This window comes from Macrobrachium nipponense, chromosome 32 (assembly GCF_015104395.2).
Source record: "Macrobrachium nipponense isolate FS-2020 chromosome 32, ASM1510439v2, whole genome shotgun sequence".
Classification (NCBI taxonomy): domain Eukaryota; kingdom Metazoa; phylum Arthropoda; class Malacostraca; order Decapoda; family Palaemonidae; genus Macrobrachium; species Macrobrachium nipponense.
In genome coordinates this window covers 6,152,193-6,165,825 of record NC_061094.1, presented here as the reverse complement: position 1 = coordinate 6,165,825, position 13,633 = coordinate 6,152,193, and the positions used below count along the sequence as shown (strand labels likewise).

The 13,633-nt window shown below is 36.8% G+C and overlaps 1 protein-coding gene across 1 annotated transcript in view; it reads left to right on the top strand.

Annotated features, from left to right (window-relative positions):
- LOC135207187 (DE-cadherin-like) overlaps positions 1–7,201 on the top strand; it is a 176,725-nt gene extending 169,524 nt beyond the window's left edge. Inside the window, 2 exon segments of the mRNA XM_064238757.1 lie at positions 2,651–2,750; positions 4,369–7,201. Coding sequence (XP_064094827.1) covers positions 2,651–2,750; positions 4,369–4,871 — 603 coding nt within the window. The 3' untranslated portion in view covers positions 4,872–7,201.
- The last annotated feature ends 6,432 nt before the right edge of the window (positions 7,202–13,633 follow it).

The following is a 13,633-nucleotide window of genomic DNA, read 5'->3' as shown; positions in this document are numbered from 1 at the left end:
CTTGCACTTTATTTAGCCACTCGTCTTCACTGGTTACAGATATTGCCCCAGTGCTCTGTTCTCGATGTTGACGCAGTCCTCTATACTTAGTAGTCCTCTCCTCCTTCCTTTCGTGTTATGTATAGTCTGTCCGTATTTGCTCTTGGGTGTAGTGTTTTGTGTATTGTCATATGTTTCCTGGTTTTTTCTGATCTATGCTGCGGAGTTTCTGCCTTCGTCCATTCCACTATTCCTGCACTGTATCTGATTACTGGCACTGCCCATGTGTTTATGGCTTTTTATCATATTTCCGGCGTTGAGTTTGACTTGAGTATCGCCTTGAGTCTCTGCATATATTCTTTCCTGATCGTGTCCTTCATCTGTTGGTGTTTTATATCCCCTCCTTCCATTATTCCCAGGTATTTGTATCCTGTCTCATCTATGTGTTTGATGTTGCTCCCATCTGGTAGCTTATCCTTATTATTATTATTATTATTATTATTATTATTATTATTATTATTATTAAAAATCCTCATATGGCATGACTCTTAAAACGGAGAAAAAATCCACAGTCATGCATCTGTACAGTTTTATCTTTAAATCTCACTTTTTGCTAAACTATAATGGGCGTTACGTCTGTCCGCCTCCGTCCGTCTGTCATCCAATCACGGCCAAACGGCTGGTCCGATGAGCATCAAACTTGGCAGGGTTATAGTAGGGACGCCTAAGATGGTTTATATTGGGGTTTCATCCTACCTGAAACCCCTCCCCCACTCTGAAGCGGGTGGGGTGAGAAGGGATTCCCTTAGACGGAGCTGGTTCTGCCCGTGAAACGGGGCTGGTTGTGCCCGTAGACTTAGTTAGTTTACGGATTTATCATACATAATTTCTGTATACATATGACTTATCATTTGGAAAAGAATACTATAAGATAAACATCAATGACATAATCGTTAAAAAAAAACAACTAGAGAGTCACTTATATGAAGCAGCAGATGAATTGGTTTTAGTAAGGATTGTTAAATTGCTTGTATATGTAGATATACATAACTGTGGATTTGTTTCACCATTATTATTATTATTATTATTATTATTATTATTATTATTATTATTATTATTTTATTTTTTCTTTTCTTTTTTTTGTCTAAGGCAACCTGGTTGTGGGCGGCATCAGCTGCATTTAACTTGTAAATAGTCTTCTCTATTTTTCTAATAATTGCTTTCTCTCTGCTATTACAACTGGGGAGTTTTGCGCCATCATGTTCAGGCTTTATAGAAAATAGTGGCTATTTCAGCCGCGTTTATTTTGTATAGAAGTTTTTATACTCTGCCTATTACTGACTTTTCTTCTGCACTCACATTGGCTATTAAAACGCAAAATGGGGGATTCGCGTAAAAAACATGGTATTTGTCAAAATGAATATATTAAACAAAATGCAGAAGATATATTTTTTGAAAAAATATTTTCTGTGAAAAATGATGGCTGGTAGGAGTCAGAAGTGCAAAAATGAAGTATCATTGGAATATATGTTTTGAAAAAATAAGTTTTCTTTGAAAAATGATAGTGGGTACAAGTCAGAAGTACAAATATGAAGTATGTTTTGGAAAATGATTTTCTCTAAAAAATGATAGCCGGTACACGTCAGAAGTGCAAAAATGATGGCTGGTAAAGTCAGAAGTGCAAAAATAAGGTATAATTGCAATATATTGTTTCAAAAAAATTATTTTCTTTGAAAAATGATGGCCGGTACATGTCAAACAAAAAATTAAGGTATCATTTGAGTATATTTTTTGAAAAATGACGGCTGGTAGAAGTCAGAAGTGCAAAAATAAGGTATCATTTGAGTATATTTTTTTGAAAATTATTTTCTTTGAAAAATGACGGCTGGTAGAAGTCAGAAGTGCAAAAATAGGGTATAATTGCAATATATTGTTTCAAAAAAATTATTTTCTTTGAAGAATGATTGCTGGTACATGTCAAAAGTGCAAAAATAAGGTATCATTGGAATATATGTTTTGAAAAAATGATTTTCTTTGAAAAATGATGGCTGGTACAAGCAGGAAATCCTGTGAAAGATTATGACTGGTGCAAGTCCGAAATGCTTTCTGTGTTCCCTGCATAGACACACACACACACACAAGCACACATATGTGTGTATCATTGTTTATCTATAAATACAACTGTCACTGTCCTGTGCTTATGTATGCTTTGAATGTTCTAATTAAGGATGTACGTACCCAGTGAAAACTTACATTCCGAAGATCTTGTAGCTGGAATGAATAAGGAATTTCTAACCCCCTATATTAATTCTGACATGGGTTACCATTTCAATTCCTACGTGGTGCACTGTAGGCATTATTAAACAGTGTTCTCAGCATCCCTTCGGGCACCTAGCTGCATTCACTTGATTAGCCTTTTTTTATTTGACATAAAATTCTGTTGTTATTTCTTCATTTTTGTCATCCAACTCCTCTGACCTTTGCTTCTTAGTGCAACTGTGACTCTTCACCCAGTTCATCGTTTAGATTCTTCCACCTCATTTCCACAGATCTGTTTTTCTTGCTGCCCAGCAACTCTATAACTCCCTCTCTTCACTCTCACAGGGTCTGAATGACCCAAGGTACCTTGGAACCTGTACTTATAAATCAGTGAACCGTTTCTTTTTCCCAGGTGGATCAGGACCATGAAGACAACTTGGACGACGTCCGCCACTACGACCTCTCGGGAGACGAGATGTCAGTCGCAGCATCTCTGTCTTCTCTCGCCTCAGGTAAGGTTAACAAAGAGAGCCGCGGTCTGTCTGCATATGGGTGTTTGGGACGTCGTGGCTGTTTGCAATATGCTGCTGTGTAAGCTGTTATCCCTTCGTGCTCTTTAAGGTGCAAGTTTATTTAAGATTTATTATTAATGTATTTCCTCCCCCTTTTTGCTCGTAGTTACATATATCCATATAAACGAGAAGTGTAGAGACTTCAGTTTCTCTCAGTAGAAGGAGCAGCAGTGGGGTTTTAGCCTTCTGGAATCGGACAAAGCGAATATAGAGAGATCAGAACTCACTCGATTCCAGAACAACATCGTTTTTCTCATACCAAAATGCCACTACTGTTCCTTCCGATGAAGGGAGCAGAAGTCTCTTACGCTTCTATACTCTGTTTTTTTTTCCATCTGTCCATCCGCCTGTGGTGTTTTCGCATGGTAACACTGCGTCCCGGGCTTTAAATAGTTGCGCTATGTGTAAAGTTTTAGGTAAATAAAAGGATATCTCGGGTTGTACAGCTGCAACTGAAAAGTGTTTTAAAATTAATTTACTGTATGCGAATTACAACGTTAATATTCGGAAATTAGGATAATTAATTTAAATCCCGGGACGCAGTGTTACCATGCGCAAACACCACAGGCGGATGGACAGATGGAAAAAAACAGAGTATAGTTTATATGGATATATTTGTTAGGACATTGCTTTCACTCATATTGGTTGTGGATTGACATTAGTTGCCTACACCATGAATGGAAGAACCCATTGAGGTCATAAGGATGGAAATTAAGAGTCTGAAGACTGGAAAGGCATCTGGGAGGGGTGGTAGTTGAAGGGATTGCAGAACAAAGATAATTGTGCCATGAAGTGGTTGAACAGAGATCTGTGAGGTATACCCAATGAGGTAATTAGTAAAGAAATGTATGAGAGGAGTAATTGTTCCACTGTACAGGGGATTTGGTAGGAATTCAAACAGCATGTGTAAGAAAGATGACTGATTAATATAGGATGAATATTTGGTGTTTTGAGAGGGGTGATGGGATGTGGATCAAACTTTCGTTATGAAAGAGTTATGTATGAGAAGTTCGAATGTCAAAAGAAGAAAGAATGATTGGCTATTCATTGGACAGACTCTGAAGAGGCAATGTAGAGGGTCAAGAATATTGAGAGTTACTGAAACATTCTGTGCTGGAAGTGATGAGTATTATATACATATGAAAAAGTGAATGCTTTTATGGTAAGAGTGGCACAGATACAAAGGTGAGTTATACCCTTGGAACTATTTAACAACCTTTTTTTATTGTAATATATAACATGTGTGTCTAGTTCTGTAGTCAAAACAGTGAAATGTAAGCATCCTTATAGATATGAAAGTCAGTCGGGTATGTTATAGAGACAAGTGTTTTCTACATTAAAAACTACTCCACTCTCCACTTCTGTTTACCAATTCCTGGTGTGATCTTTAAAAATGTTTTGACCTTATGTGTACAGTTCATTATACATATTATTTTGGGGGTGTTCATGGTGAAAGGACTTATTCCTTAAACAAGTACAGCATATTCTCATTGCATATAACAAGAGCATTTCCAGAAGGTTAATGGATAATCATTTTAACTATTTCTCCTCGGTTTAGGCTTCCACTCCACCTCTGGGTCGTTTAAGAGTGAATTCGCCTTTGATTACAAGAATGACTGGAGCCAGCGCTTCGAAAAGATCCCCCACAACATCCACGGAAGAGAAGCAGACCAAGGAGTGGAGGAGAGTGGGCGCGAATTCCCAAACGCAGCAGAGGAGAAGAAGATGGCCATGGCCCCATTGATAGGAACTGCCACCATCAACAGGAGGAAGTCGTATGCTACCAATGACACAGCCAACTGCTTCACTCTGCCTGCTTCCTTAAAGAAGAAGAATGCCAGGGAGCATCCTCCCTCGGCATCTCTTGTGACACAGCCTACGAAGAAGAGTGACAATCGATTGACGAGTAGGAACTTTCACGATTCAGGAGTGTCAGTCATGGACGATCCGTCTAAAATGGTTGCCAAAGGTAGTGGGAAGATCCAGCCGCCATCGCTGGAAGGGCATAACTCCACGTCTGTTCCTACTAACTCCCAAAAGAGCGTGGAAACGTGGTGTTGATTCAGAAGCTGACTAGCTGTTAGGGAAATGTCCACTATTATTATGATTTCCAGCATTCCAAAACTTATACAGGAATTAATAGCGGTCCTAACTAGTACAGTGGAACGTGCAGTGTTTATACTGCATCAGACAACGGATATCAGTCTGTGTATAAAGTGTCTTCACTCATCTCCCTCACAAAGCTCAATCTGCATTTTTGTACTCTACGAGAAAACAAAGCGATTTTACTTTGTCCATTCAGCGGGGGATTTCTTACCAGGCGCGAATAAATCCAATTTAAGATGAACCTTCCTGACCTCTGGGTAACCTGAGGTTTGTTTTCCCTTCACTGGACTTCTCGTTATACTAAAGAGCGCCAATGAACAGTGTGGAATACCCGGATAATTATTTCTCCTCTTGTATGTAATACGAGTTTCAGTGTACACCAGTGGATTTAAACAGTATTCGTTTTGGTCACATTTAAAGAATTAAACCGATGTTTTGACAGTTGAATATCAGGTGGCCTACGGCAGTCATTTCTAAGAGCATTTGCTGTGACATGCAATGTGAAATTCAATATGCCATAGAACATTTCTTTGAGCGTTCGTTGACATTTGGCCTGTGAAGTTGTCGTTTAATACGTAAATGATGACCAAAACAGGTGCACAGGCATAATTAATGTGTCTTGTACAACAGCTGTGATGAGTTTAAGGTGTGTTGAGAAAACATCTAGATAGTTAAAGTAGTTCAGTGTAATGGTGTGTCATCGCAGCTCCGTTGAAGTATTGAAATCGTGCTTACATTTTTCTGGTTGATGTACGGTACAGATGTCCTATGGTTTCAGAGTAGCAATTATGATAATCTACTGTACTTTACGGGTTGCTCTATGAGCAAGAGCCCGTGCTGGCATAAAAGGCCAGCTTAATCTTCAAAATCATACTTCACTTGTAAAAAAAAAAAACGAAGGTTTGGTTCATAAAAATAAGAATATTTATGAACCCGCAGTAAATTATTCAGTATATGAATCCTGCTATTTCAGAGGACCCATCAATTGTGACTGCCATAGGCTGTTAAGAACCTCATTATGTAATGCTTAGAAAACTTTCTTTGTGTGTGATGAAACTATATCAGTGTTTATAATTAGTTGTGATTGCACCATGGTTTAATTAAAGTGCCTGATGCAGATGTACTACATGAATGGAGTAAGTGGAGTTGTATCATGGTGGGATGAAATAAAGTGATTTTTTTTACACGTATCGTGAGAGCCAGATAAGAATCGTCCTGAGGTTCACGAAGTGCTTCTTGCCTTTATCCTTATGAAAACTTTGAATTAACGTCAACTTTGGCATGAAGAAATTATGTTCAAGTTACAATCTTATGTCGTCTCGTATTTACCTTTTTTTTCAGGCTGAACTACAGTCCATCGCCAAGTAGCGTACAAAATAGCTTTGTATTTTGCTTATTTTTAATAGCCACTTTTATATTTTGTTAAATTGAGATTCAGGGATTTTAAAAAATGTTTTTTTTATATGGTAGCTTGATCTTTGTCAATATATTTATGAATATATCATGCTGTGTGACTGTTACTATTGCTTGTTCGTGATAGCTGGAGACTATCGGTTATCTTCATAATTACGTAGTTAGTACAGCCCCTTGAAAACTCTTGAAATTGGTGTGCTCACTAGGTATTGATAAGTGAATTTTGTATACTGCTTTGGTGTCCTTTATATGATACCTTTTTGGGAAATATGACCTGTTCAGAAGTCTAGTTCAGGATCTGAAACCACAGAAGTCAAGTTCAGGACCTGAAACCAGAGGGTGAATAGCCTACCTTTTGACTAATCAGACTTGGAGTCTATGACTCTACAGAGCACATATTGCCAGGTCATTTAGTAATGTGTATGGGATACGAAGAATGAACGTTTCTAGACTAGGTTATAAATCGTGACCTTGATACAATTTCATCAATACATTCTTGGTTATGTTTTTCTTTCCTGGCACAGAGACATTTGAAGTTTTGCCAGTACATTGTGGAAGCCACAAGTGCATTAGTACTTGAGCAGGGTATTGAATCAACTACTTACCTGAGTGGAAATGTTTACATGATTCTGTAAGTGTTTAACTTACTTATCTATGATTTGATTGTTCTTGTTATGTCATTACTTAAAGACATACTCTTCGTATACAGTTACTCATCAGAAAAACCGAATCTATCAAATATTGATAGGAAAACATTTGCTTCAGTACCAAAGCCCGGAGGAACCATTTTTAAAATTTACTTCATGTTTGAGCAATCTTTTAGTAAGTACCAATTTGTATCGTGTCTACAGGATGGCGTTTAAACAATTTTTACCTTTTTTATATATACATACATACACACACACACACATACACACATATATATATATAATTATATGTATATATATATTATAAATATATCATAATAATATCATTTACTCAAAATATACTAATATTTATAATATGTACTTTTATATTTTTTAAATTATTTAGATAATAGTTAATTTTATAAATAATATATACCCATACTATACATCTTTATATACATATATTATATATATATATATATATATATGATATATATATATATATATATATATATATATATATATATATATTATATATATAGTTCTATGTCCTTTCAAAGAAAGGAACTTCTTGCTCTGCTCTATACGAAACTGCACAAGGATAAGGTTGTGCGAAGCCTCAAAACAGGTTTTGGACTTGAGAAATGATGCCCCATTCCTATTTGCATTCCGTTCCAGGGTTCCCACTTCACTCATAATAATAGCAGCATCTATAGTAGATTCACATCAACCGTACATTCGATGTCTAGGCCAGTCCCTTACGACGCTTCTGATTGGTTGTTGATAAGCCAATCACAAGGCTGGAAACTCTCAGTCTCTGGAGAGAATTCACATAGGCAGGCTGTATGTTCCATCTCTCCTGAGGGATACTTTTGAAAGACGTATCCCTCAGGAGAGGTGGAGCATGATCCTACCCATGTGAACTTTCTCGAGAGAGACAGAGTTTCCAGCCCTGTAATTGGCTTATCAACAGCCAATCAGGAGCGACGTAAGGGACTGGCCTAGACATCAAATGTACGGTTGATGTGAATCTACAATAGGTTGCCGATGGCTTCTAACAGATCTTTGTTCCAATTTTTAGATTCAGGAAGGAAAATAACCCAAGAAGTTCTTGAGTATGTTCGTTCGTAGTCGTTCTAGGGCCACCATTCCTTTCCTAAAAACCTTTGGACTGAATTCTTCAGTATTATTAATTTTTTTTTACTACACTGTCCTCAAATTAAGTAGTTTAAAACCGAGTGTGTTGGGGGATATCCTCCTCTTCGCTAATAATTCTGTAGGAAATTAGCGGAGAGATGTTTACTGTTGCTCAAAAGGTACCTCAGTTGAATGTGAGATTTGCTCACCAGAACAATGGTTTTTGGGGGCCAAATCTCAGGGTTTGACACAAACAGTGGTTTGAAATCTTTCTGATTATTAAGAATGCTGTCTGTGATATGTACTACGTTTTACTAGTCATTTTTACTTTAGTAACTCTATTTGAAATACATAAAAAGTTAGTGTTTTATTTTTCCTTTTTTTGCTTAAGGTATGTGATGTAATCCAGGGTGTTTGATGACTGATAACCATCTTTAAATTAAATGGAGTATTTGGGTTATAAACCGTGAAGGCGTCAGTGTGGAGATAATAGTGAAGATAATATCGTACCCTTGTCTAAAGTTTGTAAACTCTACGACATTTTAATCATTACCTCTTGTCTAAAGTTTATAAACTCTATGGCACGATGCATTGCCTATTGCATAAATGATTTAATCAATTACTGATGAGTCATGTATAAAGTTTAGAAACGCTGGAACTAACCCGACTTTGTCTCGGTTAGTTGCGATTGAAAGTAAAGATTTTTATTCATGATTTAAATCTGTCACTGAAGAATGAATATAATGCTTTACTTATTACTGAAACTTACAGACGCTCTGTGATGCCGTTGGTGAATCTGACGTGGTTGTGGCAGACAAATGAACTAACAGAGGCGAAATTATTAGTAAACAATATATTGACATGTTCGTGAATGCCCAGTTGCTGTTTCATTGTGGAGTGTTTAGCCCTTTTTGTATAAATCATTTGAAATAAAATCTGCTTTCATAATCAGTCACTTAATTACCTACAGAGTAGTCATGAATCACTTTCTCGGGAATGGAATGGAATATAGATTCTCAAGCCAACGGCCAAGCGCTGGGACCTACGAGATTTTCACTCAACGTTGAAAGGTTTGAAAGGTGCCTCGGGAAAAAAAGCCTCGCATTTGCACTACGAAATAATCGCTATAGTAGATTCACATCAACCGCTCATATGATGTCTAGGCTATTCCCTTACGACGCTCCCGATTGGCTATTGATAAGTCAATCACAGGGCTGGAAACTTTCCTCAGTCTCTCTAGAGTGTTCACATAGGCAGGATGTATCCCACCTCTACTGATGGATAATTCTTTCAAAAGTATTGCTCAGGAGAAGTGGAACGTACATCCTGCCTATGTGAACACTCGAGAGAGACAGAGTTTCTAGCCCTGTGATTGGAATATCAACAGCCAATCAGGAGCGTCGTAAGGGACTAGCCTAGACATCAGATGCTACACGGTTGATGTGAGTCTACTACAAGAGAGGGTAAATGGACTGAAATGGGCGGCAGCTAGGGGCCGAAGGGACGCTACACTGCAAAGAACTTTTTTAGATCAGCGGGAAGAAGAATTCATCGTCGCTACCATGGAATGATTGACAGCTCTTTCCGTCACGGCTCTCGGTGCAACTGGAGATTTATATATCCTTTTTAGGTAATTTTCATTTTGAATTTGAAAAATTGCTGATTGCTGACGTTAAAACTAAAAAGACTTTGTTACAAAATGCTTTATTATTTTTTTTTCAATTTTCGAATTTTCTCCAAAGCTACCATGAAGTTCAGTGTTTATTATGAAACTGATACTTATTCTGGTAAAATGTTTTTTTCAAAGCAAGATTGGCTGTGAAAGTCCCAATTACCGAGAGGGGACATATACTACCATACGACACACACACCACACACACACACACGCACACACACACACACACACACACACATATATATATATATATATATATATATATATATATATATATATATATATATAATATATATATATATATATATATAAATATATATATACGTATATATATATATATATATATATATATATATATATATATATATATATATATATATATATATATATATATATATATTATATATATATACACATACTATATATATATATATATATATATATATATATATATCTATATATATATATATATATATATATATATATATATATATATATATATATATCTCGGCAATTCCAACAAAACTCAATTAGCTCAGTAATTCCTCAAACGTCCGATGAAAATGGGTAATAAAAACTGCGATTTGCATCGCCTGCATTACGATCGAAAATGGCCTAACGGGAGAGACAGCGTACACGCTTTTGTAGACACATTATGAGAGCTTCTGTCATCGCGAATCAACGATATAGGCCTTCGTGGGGGTTTGGGTGGGGGGCGGGGTTTGGGGGGAAGGTGTTATGGACCGGCCGTCAATTTACACTCCGTGTTTCCGGAGTGCCGTTATAAAGGATACCTGTCACTGCGACATATTTTGCATCGAGTGACGAGCCAGCCAATCAGCGCTCTTTTGGTAATGTCACGTCCATCTCCAATTCCACGATTCATACAACACGCGTGATTGTTCCGTAAATAAAACCACTTTTTCGCCGTTATCGGAGATATTGTCGATCTCCGAGCGGTAATATTACCTCTATAATGGAGTTTAGACAGTGTAGTTTCTATGGGAGTGTTCGATACGCTTTTGAACCATCGTGGATAGTGTGTGGAGACGCAGACAATAAAACAGCTCAGTCTGACGGAGACTTCTGTTGTCAAGATCGAGTCGTTCTTAATGAAATTTAGTGTTCAGATCTAAATGAAATTTAGTGTTCAGTCACATAATAGGTGATTGTGCTGATTAAGTTCCTTTTCCCGTGAAAGATGTTGGTAACTGCGTCGTTTCTGAGCAAGGCAGAATCATAATACGTTGAGTTAAAGGGAAAAGCCTTGATATTGAAGAGAGGCTAAGGTGAATGCCAGTCGTGTGCAGAGAAAGAAATTTCATTGCTATTACGATTATCGTGACAGTGACGCGACAGATAACGAGTGGGTACAATTCACGTGACAGTGATAGTGACACTGTGATGATGAACAGTCCCTTAGGCCACTATAGCCCCACGAGTGTTGGCAAATGTGCTACCTGTATCAGTGTTGAAGCTAATGTTAGTGCCAATAGTGGTTTCAAGCCTGTTATATATTCTGCTAATGAGGCTGAACACCCTGTACAGATCCCAAAAGGACGAAAGGGAATTAGGAGACCAGAGTAGTTGGTCTGTTCTATCATTCTTCCTCAAAACCCCATAAAGGTTGGTAAACAGGCTACCCACCTAGGTTTTGATGCTAGTGCTAGTGCCAGCAGTGGTTCCAGGCCTATTAAATATTCTGTTAATAAAGCTGAACACCCTGTAAGCGCCCAGAAGGAAGGACGTGGGTTAAGAAACCAGAAAAAGTAGGTTTCCTTGCAACTGCAAGTACGAGTGCTTTCCACAGCAGGAAGAAAATGGTTTTAGTAAACCAGGAAAGGGGCTTCTCCTTCCAAAGCTTTATAAAGACTGATACCAAGAACTCTGCTCCTCCAAAAGAAAGTAGGTCCCCTTGCAACTGCAAGAACGATGGTTTGCCTAAAGTAGGAAGCAAATTATTTAGTAAACAACAAAAAGGGCTTCTCCTACCAAAGCTTTATTAAAACTGATCCCAAGAACTCTGTTCCGCTAAAAACACAAGGTCCCCTTGCAACTGCAAGAACGATTGTTTGTCAAAAGTAGGGGCTGCGTTGATTGATACGATCGTCAAGGCTTCTTGGTCGTCAGAGGACCGAACGTGCAGACGACATACCTACAAAAATGATATTCGCAGGGAACCCACCGAGACGAAGTTATCTAAGGCAGATGAGAGCAAGAGACGTGGGCATTCAGCTACTCTGTTACCTTCAAGGGCAATGAAACCAATACTGTACAGCTGCCTTCATCTTTACTTATTTATTTATCTATTTATTCAAGTAATTACAGTCATGAAAACCCACGTTCCTTGGGAAAAGTCTGAGAGAGGAAGAGAATCAAAGGACCTGAGAGGAACGAACCTCAACACCAGGAAAGTAGCAAGTCGTCTACAACACACACAACTTCTGCCAGCTCGTTCCAGACACCACACAGGTAGAAACACACCCGAATCGGCAGTGTATGGAGTCTTCATTGCAGCATTAGGACACTGTTCGAATGATATCTTGACAGAAAGTCTGCCCCAGCCAGCCTAACGACCCTTCGGGGAAGGTGGAATAATACAAAAAAGATTACAAGGCAGAATTATATGATCTCGGTTTCCGCCTTTTCAAGGAAGATGCGTGTAACTCCATTGGACAGCTCAGGAAGGCTCTTGGTTGAATGGAACAGAGATTCAGAACTCTCTCATCTGCGACAGTAACAAAGGCATAGAGGACACCAAAAAAAAAGGCAATGACTTTCAATTCCATGAAGAAAGCTCAAATATAATTATGACTGGGCTAGAGTCACCATGGAGCTATATTCTCACTCAACTCCTTGTGTAAATGCCTTGACTTCTGTATGGATGAACGCAACTGCTTACTCAACAGACGTCACAGACAAGACAAGAACTCTCAAATTTCTGTGAGTAAAACTCACTTTTGCCATTAATTTCCTTTAACCATCTTTTGTCACGACATTTTCATTCATTAATGATTATTTTTGTGCGTTAATCACAATTATCCTGGTCATCAGTCGTTATTCGCGTTTGTCAATATCACTGTTATTAACATATGAAATTAACATACTCGAAATTTGTTGAGGTTTATAAACTAGGGTTGACAACATAACATTTAAACATTAAACAGGTTTATTAGGATTGTTATTAATATATTTGATGGTATCTTTTATGAATTTGCTTGGCTTGTTTATAAATATGTATGACAATATTTCCAATAATAGGCAATTTTAAGGAAAAAATGCGACCCGTTTTGGAACAAATTTTATTGTTATAAAAAAAACTATATATATATATATATTATATATATATGTATATATATATATATATTATATATATATATATATATATGTGTGTGTGTGTGTATGTATATATTCATTTCTATTTATACATATATATATCATATATATACAATACTATATATATATATATATATTATATATATCATATATATAATATATATATAATATAAATATATAAATATCTATATATATATATATATATATTATATATATATATTATATTTATATATTATATAACATATAATGTGTATATATATACATATATATTATTATATATTACATAATTATGATATACATATATTGTGTATATATATACTATATATATATATACCTATATATAATATATATATATATATATATATATATATATATATATATATATAATGATAATATAATTGTGTGTGTGTGTGTGTGTGTGTATACGCCCAGCAAAACGGAAGACAAACAAACAAATAAATAGACCAATTCTGGCCACAGCCCAAAACCGTTGTCGCCGAGTCGGTCCACATTTCCCAGAGCGGATAACA